General features: G+C 36.2%; 1 protein-coding gene across 1 annotated transcript in view; it reads left to right on the forward strand.

Moving 5' to 3' along the window:
• LOC148944821 (vacuolar protein sorting-associated protein 26B-like) overlaps positions 1-27,358 on the forward strand; it is a 51,503-nt gene that overhangs the window by 20,277 nt on the left and 3,868 nt on the right. Inside the window, 4 exon segments of the mRNA XM_089100032.1 lie at positions 2,782-3,014; positions 11,719-11,883; positions 16,371-16,477; positions 26,243-26,454. Coding sequence (XP_088956158.1) covers positions 2,782-3,014; positions 11,719-11,883; positions 16,371-16,477; positions 26,243-26,454 — 717 coding nt within the window.

Below are 27,358 nucleotides of genomic sequence, written 5' to 3' on the forward strand. Positions count from 1 at the left end.
CTAGCGGGGTTGTATTAATTCATATATGGAGAGAGTTGAATAGACATCGCAGTATTTCTAACATCTACTTCATTTAGACTTCATTTCTTACTGCTTCCTAATCTATTCAGAGTTTCGTCCTACTCCAATCGCTATTTGCTTCCTAATCTATTTAGTGTCGTCCCCAGGGTTGCCACCAGCTCAAAAATAAAATCCCGGTTTTTCTTCAAAGAAAATCCCGAAATTTTGAAAAAAATCCCTGAACACGGTTTTTAGGTTTTACAACATAGGGCTGCACAGTGATGACGTAAAAATCAAGGCGTGTAATACAAAGTACGGTGAAACGTGGTTTCTAGTTGTCAGTAACAACTGATGGTCAATATTCCTAGTATTATTTCGACATGAAAACGTTCTGGTGGACTAGTAGGATCTACGACGATAATTTTAGGCCAAAACGATTCGCCAAAGTATCGAGAAAATGTGTCGACGCACCCACGTTTCATCGTTATTTGAATTTCCTGCCCAAGAATTGACGTCAGCTTTGCAGCCATATAGTGCGTCCAGACTATCTTTTTTTTTGGAAAATGGGACGGAAATCTGGAAAAAGGAATAGTCGTCCAGACTAGGCGGTTTTTTCAAAAACTTGGTGGTTTTCACAAAAAATATCTGTACAAATTTATCAGCCATCCTCGTCAAATCTGTTTTTCTGTGGCAAAACCTATAGTAAACAAATTTAGAGCCTTAGCTAGACAATTTACCTTTTTACTATTCAAAACCATCTTAGACAGCTATTTTTATTAATCACTTATCGTGTCTAAGCGTCTCCTTCTTCTGGCTTTTTTTCTAGAAAAGCTGTCCACACTACCACTTCCGTCCCATTTTTCCATTTTCTGACCCTCTGATTATTCCTGCCCAGAAAACAGAAAAATGGGACGGAAGACCTGTCAACATTCCTAGATTTCTGTCCCATTTTCCAGAAAATGGCTAGTCTGGACGCGCTAATATTCAATATGACTTGGCAAGCGGTAAAAGTGGCCTTTTATTATGTCTCCACACCTCCCTTTCCCTTTTACCATACCTGCTTTTCTGTTTAGCGAAAGTCTCGCCAATCAAGAAACGGGCAGCGGAACCATCATTCATCTTTCAAGAGCATCCTTTTAAAATCTCAAGGCCCGACTTCACTACCCAGAAAACTTGGATTCCGAATGTACTAAAAAAAGGAATCAGCTGCTTTCACACGAAAGAATCCGAAAGAAAAACAGACCCCTTTTTCCCGAATCTGGGTACTTAAAATCCAACTTTCTTGGTATTAAACCCGGCCTTTGGGTATTTGAAGAAAAAACTGTAAAGCAACAGTCAGAAAAACTTACTACCGAGTTATTAGTAAAAAGTGCTAAGTAAAGCCACCAACTAAAAAAATAACTAGTTTCTCAGATATTTATTGGTACGGTTCAGTAATCATTTTGGTAATCACAGCTCCAATGAAAACCCTAAGAAACTAGACAAATGAGCTTCAGTAAATCAAACTATGCTCGGTTAGCACAAGTATAAACACTAAGTCTTTTTAATGAACATATTCCAGATAAACATTTTCAATTTGTCTTCGTTTATCTGGATACTCCTCTGCGATCTTCAAAGTTTGGAACTTAAAATACTGGGTGGAATATCATGCGCATGAAAGTGTCTAAAAATATTAGAAAAATCTGGGGAATACGCTGATAGCAATATTTTGACCCAATTGATGTACGTTCTTTAAACAGCGCAAACGTACGACTACGTATATTGAACCTAAACTATTGAAACCTGCTACAATCTAAGGAAATCACAGAATGCTGGCAGAGCCTTTGGTCGTGACTTTATAAAACTAATTTTTCGCGAAGTTCCATCTGCAAAACACCGAAATAAAAAGACACTGGAACTCAGCTCTACTGAGCATAACAAGTTTTCCGATGTTATTTGTCGCTTCTGCTGCTCTAGATTTCTGAATACATTCGAGACTCATAAAATGATGTCAAGAACTCAAGCGAATGTTTTTGTTTTGAATTCACCGCTCGTCGTTACATTAGAGTCAAATTTTCAGAAGTCAAATCCCGAACGAAAAAATCGTTTCCCCAGTGTAATAGTGCAAATGCAGAGAGAACAAACAAACAAACAAATGAGAATATTCGTGATACCGTACAGAAAAAATAGACTATCAGCCAAAATCGTTGAAAAACTCTTTTTAGCAAAAAATCCCGGTTTTCTTACAAAAATACCCGATAATCCCGGGAAAAAAACCCAGACAGCAAAAAAAAAAATCCCGGAAAATCGGGATTAATTCCGGACGGTGGCAACCCTGATCGTCCTACTATTTAATCGCTTGAATTGTGCCTCTTGAATAAATGAAGCTAAGAAGTTTGACCTAGTTAAAATAACTTTTTTGCCAATCAATAATGAACAATTTGACAGAGACTGACTGAGTCAATAAATTAAGTAGTTGTGTCGGGTAGTGGTGCTGCTGAATCAGTGAATAAGGATTAAATAAGTCTTTAGCATTATGAAACTACTAAATAAAAAAGTTGTAAAATGAAAGCATCAGAAATAGACTGAGACAGAAATAATTAATATACTTACAGAAAATAGTTGTTCTTCATAGGTCCACAAAGTTAAATTTGGGGCGTGGGTTGACACCTACTGAATCTATAACATTAACTAAATTGAATTTGAGAATCCATCTAAATTTTTCCTACTGGAGGTATTTCAGGTTCATCTTATGGGGGCTCCATTTGTCTACTAGTTGCACCTTATTGCTTTGCTTCTTAGGTGAATTTAACACTTCGTAAGCCTGGCAGTAGACTGGAACATCAAGGGATAAAGATCGAATTCATAGGCCAAGTAGAGCTTTATTATGACCGTGGCAATCATCATGAATTCCAGTCTTTGGTTAAAGAACTGGCGCGACCAGGAGAGTTGACGCATTCGATGAGTTTCAACTTTGAGTTTGTCAATGTGGAAAAACATTACGAATCATATACAGGAGCCAATGTCAAATTGAGGTTAGTATCTACTGTAGACGCTCCTTAGGCTATAGTATGTGCTTTTGTAGGGATACGAAGACTTTTATTGAAGTAACATAAATATAGTGCTTTTCTCACACTTCCAGTTTCTCAAGTTAGATCCTAGAATAAAAAAACGTGTCTAAAGAGTTTAGAAGTACGGGGAAAATTTTTAGCAGGTTGTAGATTAAGATGACGACGGACATTAAACGTAATGTTAACGCTGATAGAGTGGCAGCCCATTGAAGGCCAATGCCCTCTCTGGCCTGAACATAATTTCCATTATGTAAATAACGTGTGTAATTTTACGAATCCTTTAAACAAAGAAAACGCTCTAAAAAAAGGTGAAAAAGTTATACAAGTTATAAATCACACAAAGGTGAATTTTATAGCTGTAATGCTAAATATATGCCCCCCTCCACAAATTTGACAATGAAAAAAAAAAGGTTCATCAAAAATTAATGCACAAAGGGTCATCAAAACCTGATATGCGACGGATCGACATACATTTTGACGTAGATCTCCACATATATTTTGGGTGGCTGAGAGGTGCATATAAAAACAGCAATCAGATAGACTGTACGATCAATGTGGAACATTTTTAAGGCTCTTAAAAAATTTAAATTCAACCTAAAAAAGAGTAGAAATTTTGTAATGTATAGTTGAATAAAGTGGTTTATTTTGGTATAATCTGCATAACATAAAATAGTGTAAAGTAGTCTTTAAGCTGATGGTACTGAAACATTTGAAATCCTAAACTAGATTTCCAAACTAGTCCTAGATTAGAAAGGGCTAAAAATATTCTACTACCGGAAGCCTATCCAAAACTTGAGGAATAGAAAGCAAATGTCTTCTTATTGAAATTCATGCTTCAGACGATTAAAAAAGATTACTCCTTCTTTTCAAATGTAAGAGATTACGTATTCCTTCTCTTCTGAGCCAATAGCCGTTCCTAACTTGTAAATGTGATCATTTTAATACTTAAAAAAAAAGATTGATTTCCTACTTTTGTGTATTAGAACTATCAGCATTTTTCATGATTTCCCAAAAAACTGAAGGATTTGTCACCGGTATTCGCCACCTAAGACGGAGGTTTAGACAAATCTTAAGATTATAGTAAATTATTGCTGGGTAAGTTTTAGATATGTCCTTTGTCTTAGGTTAAAATTCTATTTTCAATGAGTAGCAGTGATGAATGAACAGCTCAGTTCAAAGCTCAATCACATAAACCCATGAAGATAAAAGAAGCAAACAATAAAATTAAAAAGTAAACAAATGGCAATGTGATGAAAAATATACCTAACTAATTTTATTGATATTATTAAGGCAACAGTTGTAATAGTTTTTTTTGTTATTTTCTATAGCTAGTTATTTGGATTTACTGTTCATGCCATGTATGCAATGAACAAAAACTTGAAAGTATGAATAACAAGAAATCCTGGTTTCGACTATGGTATACCAATTTTGCAAGGGAAATAAGTTTAGGATTTTGGTCCTATGCTATTTGTTGAAACAAGGATTTCAAACCTAAACTAAAGAATTTATATGCGTGCACTTTAATATGGGTTCAGTCAAATCGGCTTGTAATAGTTAGTATGTAGACCAACTTTTTTCTTGGTCAATTTTTGTTCTTAATCTTTATTTGGAGAGAGAATGCTTGTGAATGATTGAGTTTATTGACTTGCCTCAATCCTACACAACATTAAAGTGATATTACACCCTAATGGAGAGCCGAGCTCGTAATCGTCGAGATAATCAGTATAATAAAAGGTAAATGAGTAAATAAGAACAGCCCCGAAAAACAGGAAATAAAAGGCTAGAAAAAAAGTAATGAAACTGTGTGTAATCGTGGACGTAAGCTACTGTTGCTATTGCTAGCAAGCACTGTAGCACCTGCTTTCCTGGGATAAGCACAGTTGCACATGCTACCCCAACCTGCTGGCTCTTTGTCCCCTCCTATATCTTTGCATTTTGCTTTTAATCCTTTCTATACTTCCTACTAAATCGGCGAACAAATTTATTTTCGTTTGACCATTTTAAGCAAAAAAAAAAAAAACAATTTTTGGTAATTTGTTTTCTTTATCCACAAGACGTTGTCAATATTTTGTAACAATTCTGTCATTGTAACACTAGAAAGCAGAGTCGAACCGCATTTATCATGCAACTTATTGTTTGATTTTCAGTCTTTCAAAGCAATACCTAAAAGACTATCCTGAGACAATTACTTCGTAATATGTTCAACATACCTTTTTCAGCCTCTCGAAGCGCCAATGTTCCAGAACCATACTTACCCCTGTCATGACTGTGGTTTGCAATATTCTAATCTTGAGCCTCAGACCTATCCTTCTCTGCGAGAGAAAACAAAAACAAACATCCAGTGCCTTGACTGTTCCACTTTTTATACTCGTACTATCACTTCATCCACCATCGTTACTAATAATACCACTAAGATCTTCACAATACCAACACCACTTCTTCATAATTCAATTCAATCCAATTTATTCGAATAAAAATAAAACATAACATCAATAACAATAATGATTCTAGAAGAGAAGCACAACTTACAACGCTTTCCCTGAGAGCTGTAGGGGGAGGGGTGTGTTCCTCATAGACATAATTTCCTAAACCTTCATATACGATGAATAAAATTGTTTTTTCCAAATTTTTATCGGAGGTGTTAAGGTAAATGCTGAGCGTGGAGGGGGGGGGGGGCTGTTTGATCTTAAATCACTTTGACTCTTAGGGAACTATAACTTCCAATTTCAAATCAAATAAGCCTCATCTGAGGTTTATACGACTACCCATTCAATAAAAACCTTACAGGCTCTCATAAAATAACTTACAACCCTATCCCCAGGGCACTAAGGGGTTCTGTGATCCCTAGAGACATTATTATATGTTCTTTGTACTGTTTTGAAAAAAATCGCTATCTCATAATTTCAATCAGATGCGTTTGGTGAAAGGAGGAGTTGTAGGAGAGAAGGGGGAGGGGGCTAAATTCCGTCCATCACTTTTGACGCTTAAAAAGGAACAAGAACTTTCAATTTTCAACCAAATGAGCTTCTTCTAAAGTTAAACACCATCCCTTCCATTAAAACGCTAAATACCCCCCTGGACATAACTTACAACCCTTACGCCTAATCTCTGGGGTTTGTTTCAACTCCAAAATCCTTGTTATATGATATTTAGACTATTTTGAATAGAATGGCTATCTCAAAATTTTATTAGATGCATTTTTGGACAATACGACGTGTGTGTGTGTGTATGGGGGGGGGTAGCGGCCCTTCGATCACTTTGACTCTTAAAAAGAGCTCCAGAGCGTCTGATTACCAATCTAATGAGCCCCATCCGAAGTTTATATGAGTACGCTTTCTATAAAACCTTATGTGCCCCCAGGGCTTAACTTACAACCCTTGCCCTGAGGGCTGGGGGGATTTGTTATACTCAAAGACATAACTTCAAGACCTTTCAAATACGTTGAACAAAATGGCTATCTCAAAATTTTAATTGGAAGTATTTGGGGAAATTATGGTCGACGATTACCACGTAGTGATCAGAGGGTCATTTGCCCTCTTATCACTTTCGACTAGTCCTCTCAATTTCCAGTCGAATGAGTCCTTTTTGAAGCTTCTACGACAAAACGTTCTATAGAAACCTTATATGCCCCTAGGGCATAACTTACTACCCTTGTCCTTAGGGCAATGGGGGGGATTTGTCATCCTCAAAAACATAATTTTCAGACCTTTCAACTACGTTGAACAAACTGTTCATATCAAAATTTTGATCCGAAATATTTGGGAAAATTGTGGGTGTGGGGGGGGATTCTCTTACTGATTACTTTCGACTATTAAATAGGGTAATAGCCCTCTCAATTTCCAATTGAATGAGCCCTTTTTGAAGTTTTTACGGCTACACTTTCGATAAAAACCTTATACGCCCCCAAGGCAGAACTTACAACCTTAGCCCTGAGGGCTTTGGGGGGAGGGTGTCACACTCAAAGACGTAATTTTCGTACCCTTTAACTACGTTCAACAAAATGGCTATATCAAACTGTTGATCGAAAATGTTTGGGGAAATGATGGGCGTGGGGGGGGGCATTATTCCTCCCATTGCTTTTGACTATTTATAAGGGCCTTATTCCTCTCAGTTCCCAATTGAATGAGCCCTTTTTGAAGTTTCTATGACAAAACTTTCAATAAAAACCTTATATGCACCCAGGGCATAACTTACAACCTTTGACCTGAGGGCTGTGGGGGGGGCGGTTGTCATCCTAAGACATAATTTACGGACCTTTCAACTACGTTGAACAAAATGGCTATCTTAAAGTTTTGATTGGATGTGTTTGGCGAAATGGTGGGTGGGAGAGGAGGGTTAGTTAACCTCCAATCACTTTAGACTAGTAAAAAGGACACTAGGCCTTTCAGTTTCCAATCGGATGAGCCCTTTTTGAAGTTTCTATGACAGCGCTTTCTGTAAAAACCTTATATGCTCCCAGTGCATAACTTACTAACCTTGCCCTTTGGGGTGTGGGGGGTTGTCATCCGCAAAGACCTATTTTCCAGAATCCTCAACGACGCTGAAAAAATGCTATCTCGAAAGTTTGATTGGATTTGAGTGGGGAAAAACTGGGCATGAAAGGGGGGTTAGTTGCCCTCCAATCACTTTCGACTATTAAAAAGGGCACTAGCCATTTCAATTACCAATCGAATGAGCCCTTTCTGAAGTTTCTACGACAACGCTTTCTATAAAAACGTTATATGCCCCCAGGGCATAACTTACAACCCTATCCCTGAGGGCTGTGGGGGGGGGGGGGAGTGTCATTCTCAAAGACATAATTTTCGGACCTTTCAACTACGTTGAACAAAATGTCTATCTCAAAATATTGATTGGATGTGTTTGGGGAAATGGTGGGCGCGACAGAGCGGTTTGTTGCCGTCCAATTACTTTCGACTTTTAAAAATGGCACTAGCCCTTTCAATTTCCAATCGAGTTAGCCCATTTTGAAGTTTCTACGACAACCGTTTTCTATAAAAAAAACCTTATATGCCCCCAGGGCATACTTACAATCCTTGCCCTGAGGGCTGTGGGGGAGTGTCATCCTCAAAGACATAATTTCCGGATCTATCAATTATGTTGGACAAAATGGCTATCTAAAAATTTTGATTGGGTGTGTTTGAGGAAATAGTGGGTGCGAGAGGAGGGTTAGTTGCCCTCCAATCGCTTTCGACTATTAAAAAGGGCAGTAGCCCTTTCAGTTTCCACTCGAATGAGCCATTGTTTAAGTTTATGGGACCGCGCTGTCAAGAAAAACCGGTTAGGCCGCCGGGCCCCACCTTCCACCCCGTGCCCTGCGGGATCGTGGGGGGGGGGGGTGTCAACCTCAAATAAAAATGGTCCAGACTTTTCAACTACGTTGATCAAAATGCCTGTCTCGAAAGTTTGATTGGATATGTTTGGGGAAATGGTGGGCGTGAGAGAGGTAGTTGCCCTCCGATCACTTTTGACTATTAAAAATGGCACTAGCCCTTTCAATTTCCAATCGAAAGAGGCCTTTTTGAAGTTTCTAAGACAACGCTTTCTATAAAAACCTTATATGCCCCCAGGGCATAACTTACAACTCTGATGACTCTGGGGGAGTGTCATCCGCAAAGACATAATTTCCAGATCTTTAAACTATGTTGGACAAAATGGCTATCTTAAAATTTTGATTGAATGCGTTTGGGTAAATGGGGAATGTGGAAGAGTTTTAGTTACCCTCCTGTCACTTCCGACTGTTAAAAGGGGCACTAGCCCTTTCAATTTCTAATCGAATCAGCCCTTTTCGAAGTTTCTACGACAACTCCTTCGATACGAAGTGCCCTGGTCTAAAAAAAAAATACATTGTGCCCACATCGTTCTTTACATATGCAGCGCTATTGCGCTGCCTATGATCAGATTGTTCTTCTCACAAAATTTGGTTTACGACACCTCTTAGCCTAATAATTCTCATCGTGCTTTTGACTACTGTTCAGCAACTCTTTGCTGTGGGTCAGAATCAACTAAAATTGAAATATTTAAGGGATGTTTGGGATGCAGTGTGATTATAGCTAATACCAAAACTATTTAATATATTTTTTTTAATTTTATAGATATTCCAGATTGCATTCAGATTAATTTTCATTTGTCACTTCGCTCCATATCTATGATCTGAAGAAAAGTGTTGCTCCAATAATGTATTTTCTGACAGTAATTACTTATGCACACAAAGTGCATATCGATTTATCAGCACCCTCAGTACATCCATACTTTTCTATAGATGCATCATAAGTAGTCTGTTTTCTTCTTTTTGTTTGTTCTTGGCTTCCTCTAAAAATATAATATTATAATAATTATTTATATTATATTTTATATACTATTTATATTAATAATTATTTTGATTATTATCATAATTATTTTGCCTAGCTAGATGTGTAATAAATATTTAGCTGTGTAACCGAGATAAATTCCTTGTGCTGCGGAATATGATCTACAGCTGAGGGAAAATCATGCGCCACACGCATAATAGTTCCTAAGTTGTTCTGAGAATTTTGCTCTATTCTGCCTGTTATCTTTACGGTAACTTCGTAATCGGACTAAACTGTTGTTCATAGTAACTATTTTCAGTTTTTTTTTTTTTTTTTTTTTTTTTTCAAAATATTCTTTTCATGTTTATAATTTATATTCTAACAATTTTTTGTTTTCTTTCAGAACTAAAGTAAGTTGCTTTCAATTAGTAAATTGGTCACTTGATGACCAATGGGTCAAAGTTTGCTGAAACTTGACTTACATCATCTTTTAGTCTTATAGTTATAATCATGCTAAGCAATTTACTTCCTAAAGAAATCAGACTTTTATTCCTATAATCACCACACCCAATTGCATCTTTTTCCACATAAAGGGGTTTGATTAAAGTTATCGTAGAATCACTAGATAGTTACCTTTTTTCAAAAATAATATTTCTAATCTATAATAATTTATCTCTAGGTTTGCAGCACCTATATTCCAAAAATTCATTTGTCACGCTATCAGCACCTGATAAGATGCCAAAACAATATCCTAGTATTATGCTTTCCGGCTGCATCTTCCAGATCCTCGAAAATTTTACCCATGGCCACCATTTCACGTCTCCTTAATTCGCTCTTTAATGTATTTTCTACTTCCCTTACTACTTTTATTCGTATAATATCTATCACTCAGAAACTTATTCCCTTCTCTCTTTTATGAAGCTTAAAGCGTTTTCACTAATATTCCTAGCAGCTTTCCTAACTTTCCCCCTAAGACCTCTTCTATTACTTTGGAAACAATTTTTCATTCATCTTCTATAATTCTAAACTCTTTTTTCACACCCAACTGTTCTTGGAAAATTTCTCTCAACTTTTAGTCTAGAGTCTATCAACGGCATTACGACCCAGAAGATAATTTACTATACCTAAATTTAGGCATTAAATTGACTTTATACAGTACTGGATGGTCATCTTTGCTTCTAGCATTAAGAACGGCACTTCTATATACTCTAGTGTCTTTTGTTGATCCTGTCAGTCTTAGCATAATCAGTAATATTGCCCATCTTATTACCATTTGAAGAAAACGTTTTCAGTGTATCCATCATCTTTCTTACGCCGTTTTTTTCAACGATGTAACCCTCCTTGTCGCAATTTTTATATAATTTAAATCATTAAAATTGTTATGGTCTTAAGAAAAACCATGATTCCACATATGGACGTAAGAACTAAACGTTTTTCTGTTAGAAATCGCTTAAGCTGCCTTATAACTAGATAGCAAGAAGTCTCCTGGACCGGAATTTAAACGTTTTTTTTGCAATTCTTTGCCCGTCTTGATTACTAGAAGATTCTCTGCGCTTAACGACGTGCTCCGATAAACAACAGTTGACGACCACCTCAAGCAATCTCAAGCCTATTTCCTCCACAAGTCATAACCCAATGAAGCAGCTTGTTGTTTAGAGTTGTTTGTAGCAATGATTTTAGTTAGAAAAACTCTTGGAAAGTCCACCCTGACGCAACTATAAGGCTGTGTGGGGAGGGTTTCCCATCTGGGACTAGGGTTGGAGGAAGAAACGTATGACACAGTGAAGACTCTAAACGATCTCAAATCATTGGAGTAGCTCCAGACTTCTAATTTTGTATTTATGCATTTTATGTTGTGTCATTAGAGGTGTGGTTGTTGTATGACCCGAAAGGAGTTTTCAGTTTGTTGTTGAATGGTAGCTGCAACCTCCAGTCTTAGGTTTTTGAACATGTTGATTTTGGTGGTGTTTTTTTTTTCTTCATCACATCCCTTACCCCCGTCTTATATAAAATTTTACCTTACGGTAGGCTAATATTCTGCTAGGACATGTTAAATTTGATAAATTTTAGATGCTTGCAATCAACACAGAATTTAGGCTTATTTGAGGCACAGATTGTTTTCAAACTTCTGTTTTTGATAGTTTTGTTATTACTGTGAAGGGTAGCTGTTTTATTTATTGTTTGTTACCAGGAACAGTTTGATAATCTTAAGTTAGAAAAGGCTGAAAACTAAAACTGAAAGGGGTTGCCTTCAACAATGACGTCTGGCCGCTACATGAAGTTTAGGTTGATCTTTCCTATGCTACTTATTTGTACATCTGATTATTAGTTTGTTAAATTATTATTTGTTTACCTATTTTAATTGGTTGTAATTTGTGTAGGTATTTTCTACGTGTCACAGTGATAAAGCGACTATCGGATCTTGTGAAGGAAACTGATATTGCAGTGCATACATTGTCATCTTATCCTGATGTGAATAGTAGTATAAAAATGGAAGTTGGAATTGAAGACTGTCTTCACATTGAATTTGAATATAACAAGTCAAAGTAAGAGTCTTAGTATCTTTTTGTAAACATAGTGTTTATACTAAATGATAACAGTAAGAAATATTTATATAAATATTTTTGCTTCGGGATCATGAAACTATGTAGTTTTATTGTGCATGAAAATTTATGTTGTTTTTTTTGGTACATGACTTCACCCTCCAACTTCTTCTTGAATATATATTTTTTTCTGTTTCTTTTTCTTTTTGCTAGTAGCTCACCCTCACAAGTGACGGTTTTGGTATGCTACCGATTGATTTTGTCTCTGAATTTTTTTTTAATAAATTATTATTACTACTAAAAGAACAGTGGTCATCAGGTTGGTCTTAAAAAAGGTTTTGTAAATATTTTAATTTTTCAAAAAAGATAGGAAAGACTGGGCAGAGTGATCTTGTAGTTTATTGTATTTACCTCTGGACTGTCTCGTTCTTGAAGATCTTTTGGAAGTATGAACTCAATAAAAAAACATTTATTAAAAAGAAAGACTTGGAAGATGGTGAATATGTAGCTTAAGTAACTAAAAAAAGAAGGAAGAAGTGAGAACAACAAGTTGGGGGGTTAGTTTTAATGGGAAGAGGAAGCGTTTAGGGTAAGGAAAATAAAGTGCTCCAAAATATGTATCGTGCTTTTCATGTGTGCAATGGAGCCTAAAAAGCTGGGTAATGTTAGTCAGAGATTATTTTCGTTTTTTTTTAGAAATAGTATGACCAAACATTGCCAAACAATAAAAACACTGATTAAAAATAAAAATGTTTATTATTTTAAGGAAAAGGCTTAAGAATCTTCTGAGCATTTCTGGTTTCTACTGACCATCCTCAGCAATAGGGTATGTCACAGAGCGTGGGTTATTCAAAATTATGCGTTAGTTATCTAAAGATTACTACAGCCTTAAACTGATTGGGATAAATTACTCAAAAGATTTTGAAACGCAAAAAGACGCAAAAAGTAATTTTGTATGTAATTGACAGATATCAACCTCGAGAGGTACAATAAAAATACCCCTTTGACATATTTATATAAGCTCACTTAGTTGCTTAAAGAATCTTAACTTTAAAAGCACTATTTTGAAACTTTTGGCTATTGCTCTTAAGTGTTTTTTTTCTAGCAATATTTATGCCGTTATGTCTTAAAATAATTACTTCTTCAGTCTTAATAATTAAATTCTAAGTAAATTATAGTGTTTATTTAGTCGACAATGGAAGAACAGATGTGTCTGGGTTTATACTAGCACAATCTCGTGGCTGTCCATTACTATTATTGTTAGTGACACTCTCTAACAACTTCGTATTGGCTCTCAGAAAAGCCCTAGGCTATTCCCCCCCCCCTCACCCCTATTGAGGCCTCAAACGCTCAGTTTTTTTTTTACTGAGAATCTAGACACCGGAAAGTCAAAACGGAAAATGAAGAAAGTAGTGGAACGGAATAAATGATCATGTGACTAAAAAAAATGAATGATCATGATCATCTGAATTCAGAAACTCGAAAGTGAATGCTCTTCTTCAAAAAGGGAAACGAGATTATGTGTTATCACATGTGTCAATGGTCCATCCAAAAATACCAGTTTTTGGTCAGAGTATCCAAAAAAAGAAGAAAGAATTTGAAAATAATACAGCATAAGAATTTATATCTAAAGAGAGAGTCTCATTTTCTTTAAAATGAATTGTCCGTTAAGTATAAATAAAATAATACATTATCTTTGAGTTGACGCTTAATGAAATTTTTTTTTAGAAGTCAAAATGCATAATAGAAAATAAAAAAAAACAAAAAAAAAACGGAAGGCTATGGCACAAGAATATGGGCATGGTTTCTGAAGGGAGGATAATGTTTTAATGAATTTTTTATCTGTCATATAGAAGCAGCAAATCTTCTGGAACCATTCCATGCGGCTGTATAAATAAAAATGGTGTTTCTTTGATGTTTTATTGTGAAAATTAAATTACTTAAGAGATAATATCCTTGGGTATAGGCTAGGTTTTATGTAAATCTAAGTTTTGTGTTAAGATGTTCATTTATATATTAGCTATTGATATTTGCGTTCTTGTCATGAGCTTTCATTCTTAACAAAATTCTTAACATTCTTAATAAAGTATTCATTTTTAACAAAATGAATCAAACGTTATTTCGAAACGATATGAAACTTTATCTAGCCATCTACACTTGAAAATTTAACGTAGGCCTACCGTCATACAGGGTTAAAAGGAAGCTTATTAAAAAAGTGTGATAAAATCTCGTTAATCAAAAACTAGAAAAAATTTTTAAATATGGTAGGACAATTACATGTTAATAGGTTGTGTCAAGTTAATATTATCAACTGTATCAGTATACTGTATCGGATATAGGCGTTCCCCCTCCGGAAAATTACGCCCGGGAAACTCCCCTCCCCGCGGAAAATTCCCTCCTGCAAAAAATCCTCCCCTGGCCAAATACCCCAGAAAGTACGTGCCCCCGTATAATTCCCCTCCCCCCGGATAATTCCCCTCCCACGGGATAATTTCGGATGTGTATTAGAAGGGAAATCGAAAGTTCTACTCACCGTTTAAAGTCAGAGGCAATGTTATGGTGTTTCCCATAAAAAAGAGCCATAAGGGTTCAATGTATTATTATTTATTTATTTATTTTTCCCCAGAGGCACTTCATATGGAAGGGTTGGTGGTATAAACTTTGGATGGGGTGCATTGGATTACAAATTAAAAGTTCAAGTGCCCTTTCTAAGAGTCAAAAGTGATTGGAGTGTAACAAGCTACCACTCACACCGTTTTTTCCCAAACGCATGTGATCAAAATTTTGATGTAACCGTTTTGTTCAAAATAGTCCAAAGATCAAATAACTAAGCCTTCAGGTTTGACAAACCCTGGATTAGCCCCTGAGACAAGGGCTGTAAGCTATGCAAGTTGCATATTGTTAAGACATAAGGTTTTTGTGAGAAGGGTAGTCGTGTAAACTTTGTAGGGGGTTCATTCAATTTAAAATTGAAAGTTCCAGTGCCCTTTTCAAGATTTAAAAAGGATTGAAGGGCAACCACTCCCCTCCCACGCCCGTTTTCAGTGTTGTTAGGGATGGGATAGAAGCCTCAAAGGGTGGATTTTAATGCCAAACTCTCCGAACTCTCATTGAGCTTTATGGTAAATACAGATTTAGTTCTAAGGACGGGGGGTTAGGTGGAGGTAGAAATTGATATCTAATCCCACTTTATTTCTGGTAATATTCCTGGCCTACGCTGTTATTATGAAAGCAAAGAGTAACATTAAATACTAAAACTAGCAGAATTTATTTCGTAAAGGAGGGGGAGCTACCCCTTCCTCATCCCCAGCCTCTTCCTCGCGGTCATAGAAACTTCAGAGAATGGTCATACGATCAGAAATTGAGAGTTCTAGTCCTTTTTTATAAGTAAAAAATTATTGGAGATCAACCAGTCCCTGTCCTAAAGCTGCTTTTGATACAAGGTCCTTTTGTTACCCCTTAGGACATCTGATCAACATTTTGAGCTATCTGTTTTGTGCTTTCTCTGTGGTTGCTTGATTTTGCACATGGGGGAATTTTCCCCGGGGCGGGGTATTTTCGGTGGGGTGGGATTTTTCCGGGGAGGATTTTTCTGTGGGGGGATTTTCCAGGGAGAAAACACCGGCTCCCACTCTATCAACCAAAGATAAAATATTTATAGGTAGCCAGAGATAAAATATTTAAACGAGTGAAAATGGAATTAATTTCCCTAAAGTATATACAATTTAAGCTAAAAAAAACTTGGTTGTTACTGCTTTCGGAATAGTCACATATTTTATTTGTTAATGTTGTCATTTAGGCCTATAGTGTTTCGGATGATATGGGTGCTAATGCGTTTTGACACACCAGCTATGCAACATGAATACATGCTTCAAAATTCTTAACATATTCAGGTGATCCTAGACAAACATTCTGCTATGACGCAGACTATTGTTCTTCAGTTGACGAGTTAATTGTGAGTTTGTGAATCAAGGTAAAGATGGCAAGCTAGGGTAAAGATGTCAAAAGTTGTATAGGGCCTACTAAAGATGTCGGTCAATTGAGGAAGAACTGGATTTTATTGGTTAAAACTTTAATATTTTGCGCTTATTATTATATTATACAGATCAAGCATAGAATACTATATCTAATTGAAAAAGAAACAACAGGATATTATTTGAATGTTGTCTTTCGCAGGACTGTCACTCCTTGGGATTTTTAACAGGATGTTAAAGTTTCAGTTCTCAACTTGAAATCTATAAAATTTTTCAAATATTGGGTTATTGTTAAATGGTTAGTGGTAGTTCTGGTCTAAGGGCATAGATTGCTAGATACCCGGCTCTTAGAGGGGGTGAGATTTGAGCAGGTATGTTTATTGTTAATGAAAGGGCTGGCAGGTTTAATGACATTAGTAGGTTATACTATGATTTTTTCTACATCTTATAGTTAAATTGTAATTATTATTATGATGTTATTTTTATCGATACTTAACTTATTCACTCATTTTTCAGGTATCACTTGAAGGATGTCATTGTTGGCAAAATTTATTTTCTTCTCGTTAGGATTAAAATTAAACACATGGAAATTGCTATCATTAAGAAGGAAACCACTGGCGCTGGTAATTCATTCGTTGATTTAGAGGCTACTATAGACCGGTTACTAAGTATGAGAGCGAAATTTGAAAATACAGTTAATAAAAAGATGAAAAACAAGTATAAGCGAAACACTTATAGATGGAAAGAAGAAGCAATGTATCATACTTAACTTGCGCTGTTTAAGCCCCGTCTTAACTGCTGTATTAAGGGGCATAAGGGTTTTGAAAGTATATACTGCAGTCAAGAGAATTTGCCTTTTTTAGTTATTTTTCCTTTTCTCTCCTTCTTTACCTTCTAACCAGTTGCCCTTTCCGACCTGTAACCTGGTTCAGTGCTCAGAACCTAGACCCATTAGTCTTGATGTATCACGCCTTTGCAAACCTGAAGTACGCTCTATACCCGGCATTGATATTCAGAACCGTTTGGCGTACTTCTTCTATTTTTGAATACTAAAGAGCGGAACTTCAGCTATTGGCCGAAAGAAGTATACGAACAAGCCGTGGATCCAAGCCGATGTACTTGACATCATAGAGGAACGACGTCGGGCCAAGGTGCTAGGTGACATTTTGACTTTGTGAAGCCGTAATGATGTCCACAATAGGCCTGTGTAGACACTCAAGAAGCTTTTTTTTTTACAGAGAAAGGAGAAAGATGGGGAGGATCCTGCCAAGAAATGTAATGTCGGCAGCCTCTACAAGTATTTTCTAAATACTAATGTTGCCGTGCATACCAATGATGATCTTGTGTGCCTAATAGCCAACAGTCAGGAATCGACATCAGAGAAAAGTGAAACTTCCTTCGCTCTTTCCTTCACAAATCCAGTCAGTAACAAAGTGGTCTAAGAACAATAGAGCTGTCGGAATATGTCGAATATCAGTTGAGTTATTGAAGTATATGGGACTTCTTATGCCGCTTTGTCCGTATATACTTTTCTCTCTAGTGTGGCGACAGAGTGTTTCCCAAAGTATTGGTACACATACAGGGACGTATCCAAGATTTTTTTTCAGGGAGGGGGGTACTAAAAATTTTTAAAAACACATCAAAAATTGGTTTATATTATATTTTTGTTATGTTTTTACGAGTCGGACTATCATTTCGGGGTGGGTGGGTGTTCAAGCCCCTAACACATCCCCTTGATACGGCCTTGTACACAGGTATAGTTTTGTCTCTGTGGAAAAGGAAGGGAAGTATAAGCATATGCTTTAATGGTAAAGAGATTACCGTTTTTCTCAGTCCCGGAAAGGTGTTCGGAAGGACTAGGGTTGATCGCTACAGAAATATCCTGCCAAGAAAGAGAAAAATTTAACTGACCTGACTTTTGCTCGGAAGGTCCTCTGTTAAACAGGCTTATACTGTCTGACAGTTATTAGAAAGACCAAAGAATTTTGAAGGAAAGCTTGTATAGTCTTTGCAAATTTTAAGGCTGGCTTTGATTCTGCCGACCATAAGTCTCCACAGCTAATAATCCACTCCACCGTACTGCCAGCCTAACATATTGCGCAATTACAAAATGAGATCGAGAAATGCATTTATGTTGATGAAAAGCAGAACACATTTACCATCAAAACTGGTGTGTGACAAGAGTGTGCTCCCCTGAATCGTTTAATTGTGTAATAGGTCATGCCATTACTGAACAACGGAATGCCTGCCTAATGGCTTCCAATCCTGACCAATGTTGACTTGGTAGATGTCTTGGCGCTAGCTTCCGACTCCGTACAACAGCTGACAGATGCCCTCAGAGTACTGCAACAAGAAGCTGTAAAAGTTTGTTTAATCTATAGGATTTTAATTTGTATAGTAGGCCCTTGTGCCATACGCGATCAAAGGATTTTGAGATGCCAAAAGAAAGAAGGCGAATGTCATGTCCCTGAGGCGAGAACTCGACCAACTCTTGGTACTGCGCAATTAGACAGTCTAATGTAGACCGTTTTCTACGAAAACCGTATTTTGTGTTAGCGAGTAAGCGTTGTGACTCAAGGTACTGAAAGGGTCTTGTTGATGATACTCTCATGAGCTTTTCCTACGCAGGAAAGGAGATTGATTGGCTGATAAGATCCTACATTAGTAGGATCACCATCTTTCTTAGGGCCAGAGACTACATGAGCTACTTTCTAGGCTTTCGGAAAAGTTCCTGCTGCAAAGCGAATTCGAAACAGGGGAGAAGACCAGCGATTTCAGGAGCACACCTGTAGAGATGATATTGGATATCGTCTCAGGCCCCGAAGCTTTGGTGACATCCAGGTGACAGGGCGTTCTAAAAACCTTGCTACTGGTTATGTTTATACCAGTGATTTTCGCGTCTGTTCGTTGTGGAAAAGGGAGAGGAATGACTACTGTGTTATCAAGTTGATGAACCTTATTAAAAGTATCTGCAAGCGAATCCGTCTTTTCCTGGCCAGAATGCATCATCACCCCCTTCAACATGAAGTGATGGAATTGAAATAGGTTTGGACGAGGGTAGGGCTTCTTTGACAATCCTCCACCATTGCTCTATAGGGGTGCTTTTTAGCTTTACTTCAAACTTGTGTTTGTAATCATTTCTAGCTTGGCGAGACTCGTTCCGAGCTCGAATAAAAGTATCCCGATCCTCGTCCGATTTCGTCGAGCGTCATTTCTGATGGGTCTTCTTTCTGTCCCTAGTCGCTTTTCTACAAGCAGCATTGGACAATAGTTTATCTAGAGTTTGCGTAAAGACTTGAATTGTCTTTGGTGGGAACCATTGCTCAATAGCTTTTGTAATAGCTTTTTCGTAGAGTGACGCTGCTTTAACTGGGTCTTCTTTTGTATATTTACTCCATGGGATTGCCGACGAGCAGTTTCGCAGTTCCTCCCAGTCTGCCTAGTGATACTGCCTGATGATCCGATCGCACTTTACAGGTCGTTTCATTTTATTCGGCAAATCTTTGTGCATACATATACCGAGAAATTATGGATAGTTAAATGAAATTGTAATGTGCTTTTCAAATATTTATTACATATAACACTGAGTGTCTGCACCTGTCATGTAAGCACAAGTATAAACATTTGTTGCGTAAAGATCTGTCAGCTATTTTAAAAACGACTGATTTTTATAGGTTGTGTAAAAACAACTATTCAAAGTATTTGGGATTTTTTTTCTCCAAAAATTAGGCCATTAGCCAATTTACCCGAAGTCTAAATCGTTTTTGTTTTAACACCAGAAACTGGTAGACTGCCAATTTTCAAAAAAAAATTTACAGTGCCGTTTTTGAGAAAAAATGTAAATACATATCATTGCTCGTTTAATAAGATAGATATTCGTTTTAACTTTAAATTTAACATATTTTAAATATTTGGCTTTCAGATTGAAATCCGGTTTTGATTTTTTATTCACGCAGGGGAGATCTTACGTCTCAACTCTTCTGGAGAGAAATTCATGCTTGTTTTGTTTGGAGCAAAAGCAGATGGTAGGGTCGGGGTCAAGGGTATATTCGTGTTTGTTGATGATCGCATATGCACGTTATGCTGGTCAGGCACTGGTTAGGATAGTATCAGAGGCAACACTATAGCGTTGCCTATAATAAAGGCCACACGGCTCCAGTCTTTTAGTATTATTATTATTTTTTTTCCAGAGGCACTTCATATGGAAGGGGTCGTTATAGAAGATTCAAAGGGGACTCATTCGATTGGAAATCGAGAGTTCTAGTGCCCTTTTTAATAGTCGAAAGTGATTGGAGTGCAACTAGCCCCCTCCCCTCGCGCTTCATTCCCCCAAACACATCCAATCAAAATTTTGAGACAGCCATATTGTTCAACGTAGATTATTTCCTCATAGAAAATATATTTTTGAGGGTGATACCCCTCCCCACAACCCTCAGGGCAAGTGTTTTAAGTTATGTCCAGGTATTATGTATGGTTTTTATAAACGGCGTTAGCTTAAAAACTTCAAAACAGGCTCACTCAATTGAAAATTAAAGAGCTAGTGCCCTTTTCACTAGTCGAAATTTATTAGTGTGCCACTCGCCCCCCCCCCCACGCCCATCATTTCCCCAAAAACATCCAATCAAAATTTTGAGATAGCCATTTTGTTCAGCGTAGTTGATTCCCAGATAGAAAATATATTTTTGAGGAGGATACTCCCCCACAACCCTCAGGGCAAGGGTTGTAAGTTATGCCCTGGGGACATATAAGGTTTTTATAGAAGGCGTTGTCGTAGAAACTTCAAAACAGGCTCATTCGACTGGAAATTAAAGGGCTAGATCCCTTTTTAATAGTCGAAAGTGATTTGAGTGTAACTAGCCCCCTTCCCCCCCACGCCCATAATTTCCCCAACCACATCCAATCAAATTTTTGAGATAGCCACTTTGTTCAGCGTAGTTGATTTCCGGATTGAAACTAAGTTTTTGTGGAGGACATTCCCCCACAAGCCTCCGGGCTAGGGTTTTGAGATATGCACTGGGGCATATATGGTTTTTCTAAAAGATGTTGTTATATAAACTTCAAAACAGGCTCATTAGATGTGAAATTCAAAGGGCTAGTATCATTGTTAATAGTCGAAAATGACTTGAGGGCCACTAGCCCCCCTCCCCCACGCCCATCATTCGCCCAAACACATCCATCACAATTTTGAAATTTAGCCATTTTGTTCAGCGTAGTTCATTTCCAGAAAGAAAATATTTTTTTGAGGAGGACCCTCCCCTACAATCCTTGGGGCAAGGATTTTAATTTATGCCCTGGGGACATATAAGGTTTTTATAGAAGGCGTTGTCGGAGAAACTTCAAAATATGCTCGTTCGACTGGAAATTAAAGGGCTAGTGCCCTTTTTAATGGTAGAAAGTGATTGGAGGGCAACTGGCCCCCCCCCACGCCCATCAATTCCCCAAACACAACCAATCAAAAGTTTGAATTAGCCATTTTGTTCAGCTTAGTTGATTTCCAGATAGAAAATATGTTTTTGAGGAGGACAATCCCCCACAACCCTCAGGGCAAGGGTTTTAAGTTATGCCCTGGGGGCGCATACAATTTCTATAGAAGGCGGTGTCGTAGAAACTTCAAAAAAGGTTCATTCGATTGGAAATTCCGAGGGCTAGTGCTCTTTGTAATAGTCGAAAGTGATTTGAGGGCAACTAACCCCCCTCTCACGCCCATCTTTTCCCCAAACACATCCAATCAAAATTTTAAGACAGCCATTTTATTAAACGTAGTTTTAAGTTCTAGATAGAAATTAGGTCTTTGAGGATTACAACTCCCCCAAAGCCCACAGGGCAAGGGTTGTAATTTATGGATTCTCCAAATCCTTCATATTATTTCTAATGGAAGGATGCTCGTATAAACTTTAGAGAGGGCTCGTTTGATTGGAAAATGAAAGTTCTTGTTCACTTTTTAAGAGTCAAGAGAGATTGAAGGGCAACTAGCCCCTCTCCCTCGCTCCATCATTCCCTCAAATGCATCCAGATAAAAATTTTGAGATAGACATTTTGTTCAAAATAGTTCGAAGTTCTAGATAACAAAATACGTCTGGTGTCGACGACAGTCCACCACAAGCCTCAGGGGTAGATGTTGTAAGTTATGCCCTGGGGCATATACGGTTATTATAGAAGACGGTGTCGTAGAAACTTCATAAGGCTTATTCGATTGGAAATTCGAGGGCTAGTGCCCTTTGTAATAGTCGGAAGCACACATGAGGGCAACAACCCCCTCTCCGCCCACCTTATCCCCAAATATATCCAATTATAAGGTTAAAATAGCCATTTTATTAAACGTAGTGATAGATGCTAGAAATTAGGTCTTTGAGCATTACAAATTCCTCAAAGTCCTAAGGTCAAGGTTGCAATTAAGCAGTCTCGTGATCCTTCATATTGTGTCTTATGCAAGTGATAATGGTCTAAACTCCCTTATTGAGAGCTCATTTGATTGGCAATCGACAGTTCTTATTCACTTTTTCAGAGTCACAAGAGATCGACTGTCCACAAGCCCTCTCCTACTGCAAGCTGTCTAATTGCATCAGATAAAAATTTTGAGATAGGCATTTTGTTAAAATATTTCAAAGTTCTGATAAAAAAAACTTCGGTGTCGACACAGCCTCATTCGATTTAAATTGAAAGTTCTAGATCCGTTTTTAAAGTCAAGAATAAGCGGACAGTATGCACCCCCCCCCCCCATGCAAAAAAAAACTTGAAACTTTTTACAATAAAAAACGAACAAAAATTAATTAAAAAAAAAATTTATTAATAATAATTTTTTCAAATAAAAGTAAAGGCCAATTTAAACTTAACCTCAGAAGATACAAATAACTGTTAAAATTCAAATTCAAAACGACCAGAAATTACTATTAAAGAATAAATGAAACCCAAAACAAACAGAAATTAAATAAACAATCATAGCAAAAACATACAACAAGTAATAATATAAATTAATAAATAGATATTAAAGCGAGTAATGCTTATATTTAATATGAAAATCTATCTTAAAACTAAAACAAATATTTTGATATTAAAGTATAAATGAAACTTAAAACGAAAAAAAATTAAATAAACAATCAATGCAAACAAAACATACAATATATATTAATGTAGATGAATAAATAAATCTTAAAACGAGTGAAACTTAAATTGAATATGCAAATCAAGTTTGAATCGAATAAAAATAACTACAAACAAGAGTTTGGGTATCGTCTCACAGCAGAAGCCTAGAATCTACTGCGTCATTGGTGCTTTACTGAAAACGAATTATATTATAAATCTTTTCTTTTGTACTTAATATTGAAAATAAATATTAAAATTACAGTAAAATTTTGAACTGATGAACTTTTAGCAATTAATATCATTATGCATCAAATATTCAGTTTAATTTATTAGTTCTTTTCAAGATTGGTCAAGACTAATATAGTTTCACTACAAGCAAAATTTGGATACTTCCCCCTTCTTTAACTGTAAAATCCTAAAGCCTTCTGCGTCATTGGTGCTTCACTGAAAATGAATTACTCGTATATTACAAATTTATTATTTTCCAGTTCTTACAGCATTGAAAATGAAAATAAAAATTAAAGTTTAAAAAAAAACTTGAACTGATTGATCTTCCAACAATTAATATCATTATATATCTAATTTTCAATTTGATTTTGTTTATACTTTCCAAGACTGTTCAAGACTCATAAAGTTTTGCCATTTTTTTTTAACTGTGCCATTTTGTTTTAACTAATCTTGTTATTTAGTTATGAAATCATTCTATGGCTTCTAGGCATGTCTAATTGAGCGAAAAATTGCATATCAATCTTTGTGGAACATGTATTGTCTTGCACGAAACTCCAAAATATAATGAAATGTCGAGTTTCGGTGTGGTCCACCACTCGCAAGCAAGCGCCATTGGTATTTTTGAATCCGTATGGTCAATTTAGGGGGTGGAGGGTAGGCTAATTCTCGTAGCAGCCCCATTCCGTCGTGGTATGGTTCACATTTTCAACACCTGGCGTCCGGACTATCATATAATCTACCAAGCATACAACTGTCCCAAATCAGTATCAATAAATAAATGAAACCCAAAACGAACAAAAATTAAAATAAATATTAGAGTAACGAGCAAAACCCCTATGCTTTCTAAAAGCCAGAATATAATTTGTACTTTACTGAAAAAAAATTCAAATGAGTTTACTGAAAAAAATGTGCATTGTCAATTTAATATACATATGCTGTTGTTTATTCCCTAAAATCTTAATTAATTTTTGATTTCTTAAAGTTACAAAAGTGAAAATATTTCAAAGAATCGTTTTCAGTAAAGCGCCAATGACGCAGTAGGTTTTAGGCTTCTGCAGTGAGACGATACCCAAACACTTGCTTGTAGTTATTTTTATTCGATTCAAACTTGATTTGCATATTCAATTTAAGTTTCACTCGTTTTAAGATTTATTAATTTATCTACATTAATATATATTGTATGTTTTGTTCGCATTTATTGTTTATTTAATTTCTGTTCGTTTTAAGTTTCATTTATACTTTAATAGCAAAATATTTGTTTTTGTTTTAAGCTAGATTTTCATATTCAATCCAAGAATTACTTTCTTTAAGATCTATTTATTAATTTATGTTATTAATTGTCGTATGTTTTTTTGATATGATTGATTATTTAATTTCGGTTCGTTTTGGGTTTCGTTTATTCTTTAATATTAATTTCTCGTCGTGTTGATATTGAATTTTAACAGGTATTTGTATCTTCTGCGGTTAAGTTTAAAATGGCCTTTACTTTTCTTTGAAAAACTTATTTTTTGGAAAGTTTTTTTTAATTAATCTTAAATAAATATGGGAGCTCAGGTACAATCCTAAAGTATTTTCCTTTTTTGCACAGAAATAGTTCTTCCCCTGCAAAAATATTGTGAGGATTAAAGAAGTGTATTAAAGAAGTATGAGGATGAAAACATCTTTTTTCAGTAAGAGATATGAGAATGAAAGGGGTAGTGGTGTAAACCTTGTCAGGGTACCCCTGAGAGAGGTGGGTGCAAAAAGCGGCCTGCTGCTACTATTTTCAGTCCCTTTCCAGCCACTGATCGTCTCTCCCAGTATCTGGCCAGCAGTGGTAAGCCAGTAACGGCTGCCAAAATCATATCCAGAAGTCAGTCAAAATTATTCATGGGGTTCAATTTCAACTTTTAGTTGAAAATAAAAGACTTCCTTGGCTATTCCTAAGGTATTGCAGATATGTCCTTTTTACCACCTGGATGCACATATTTTCTTGTGATTAAGTGAAACATACCACTCAGCATGCCGTAAGTATTTAGATTCAATAGACTTAGGCATTCCCTAGATTTCGCATATGTTGTACTTTGACATTCTTGGAGGCACGTGGTGTCTTTTGATTTAGTTCAACATCCCCGACAACATGCCCTGAGACTTTCAATGCAACACCCTTAGCGGTTCTTATATACAGTTTAAAAAAAATGGCCACTTGTATCTCCTACAGCCCTTCCTATATGGACTGTGGGAAATCTTTTTATCCCTAGAGGCATAGTTGTTGATCTTTTCGACCATTTTGAATAAAATAGTTATGTTAGAATTTTGATCATATGTCTTTTTGGGGTGGGTAGTAAAAAGGGACGGGGAAAGAGGGCTGGCTGCCCTCCAGTTACTTTTGACTCTTTAAAGGGGCACTAAAAGTTCCAATTTTAAGTCAAATTAGTTCCCTTCGAAGTTTCTACGACAATTTCTTCCACACGAATTGTCCTGGCGAAAAAAAATGTATATTTAGGCCATATCGCTCTTTTCTTGGGTACCGCTATTGTGCTGGTAAAGACAGGTCAATTTAACAATAAAAGAATTATTGCTCATTTACATTCAGTGTTTTGTAAACTGTAATTTAAGGCAGGTTGTTCTTCATTCAATATTTTTCATGTGCTAAGTTAAGAATGCTTGCTATTCTCAATGTGTCAGTGAAATAATCAAATAATCTTTAGTCAGTTTTGCAGTAATATTTTTTGGCTGATTTGCAAAATTCTGAAATATCTTGGAATTCTTAAAATATAAGTAAAACTATAACTTCGACCAGGTATATACATAGGATCTTATCTCTGATAGTGTGGATTAAGGAATGGAATACAACTTGGAAAAATAAGCAAACTATGCCGAAGATATCAGTAGAGAAATTGCAGAAATCTCAATTTTCAGAGACCACTTAGTAGGCAAATTTTGTCAAGGGTGAGAAATGGGAATTCTACCATCATAAATGGTCCAAAGCCCCGTTCGAAAATGTTAAATTTTAGACCTAAATGTAAGCTTGAACTCACCATAGATCTGTCCTAGCTCTCCTCTCTTTGACAAATTATTGGGATTTTTTTTTTCAGGACCAAATGTTTTCACTGAAAACGAGACTATTGCAAAGTATGAAATAATGGATGGAGCCCCTGTTCGTGGAGAGTCAATACCTATTCGTGTATTTTTAGCTGGTTATGATCTCACACCAACTATGAGGGATATAGCAAAGAAGTTTTCGGTAAGGTACTATCTGAATCTGGTGCTAGTCGACGAAGAAGAGAGGAGATATTTCAAGCAACAGGTTGAGTCCAAATTCTAATTTTCCACTCGGTCATTTATTTTGTCTGTAGTATTAAGAGACAACCAAAACTTTTTTTTTTCTCCAATGGTTGTGAAGTAAAAGTCAAGCTTTTGAGCTGCTTCTTTCGCCCTTAAAATTTGAGATTTATATTCGAGGGTCTTATTTATTTATTATTATTATTATTTTTTTTTTCAGAAAAGTATTGTGTTTGGAAAAAAAGTATTATATTTTCGTACGACATGTTTAGTATTAATCTACAGACATTAATGCAATATTGTGCGAATTTTTTCACCCTTCTATGGGCTAAAATTATGTTGCATTAACAAACCAGGATAGATTCAAAACTACAATCGACTGTTTAAGTAATGGTAAACGACAAAACTATGTTTACACCGTAAAAGGTAAAAAAAGACCGAGTTCAACTCCTTTTAATAGATGATTTTTAATGACAACAAACTTTTCAAACACCAAAACTTTAAGCTTAATTAATTTTTCGACGTTTCATCACAAGAAACTTGATTGAATTAATTTGCTTGCTCATTAAGAAATTTGTTAGGCAAAAAAAGGATACAGGTTGTCGATTTCTAGAATTTTTTTTAACAATTCGCATCTAATTAAACAATTTGAAAACACGTCCGTCTAAAATCTGCTAAGCGCTCTTTGCGCCGAAACACGACAACAAAAAAGGAAAACCTACTGTATCTAGTAATACAAAAATACCTAATACCTCTTTTTTATTATTAACCCGGAAAGCCTGAAAGACTACCTTTTATATAAGCAAAACAAATCATTTTGGAGAGTATAAGTTTTCATCTTCAAGCCAGGTACTATTTGAATTAGAATTTAGTTTTAGTACGGGATTAAAACGAACTAAGACTTTGTGAACATGGTTACCCACAATTGA

The sequence above is a fragment of the Artemia sp. Qi Xiang Cuo genome, chromosome 14 (genome assembly GCF_049724085.1).
Source record: "Artemia sp. Qi Xiang Cuo chromosome 14, ASM4972408v1, whole genome shotgun sequence".
NCBI classification, from domain to species: Eukaryota; Metazoa; Arthropoda; class Branchiopoda; order Anostraca; family Artemiidae; genus Artemia; species Artemia sp. Qi Xiang Cuo.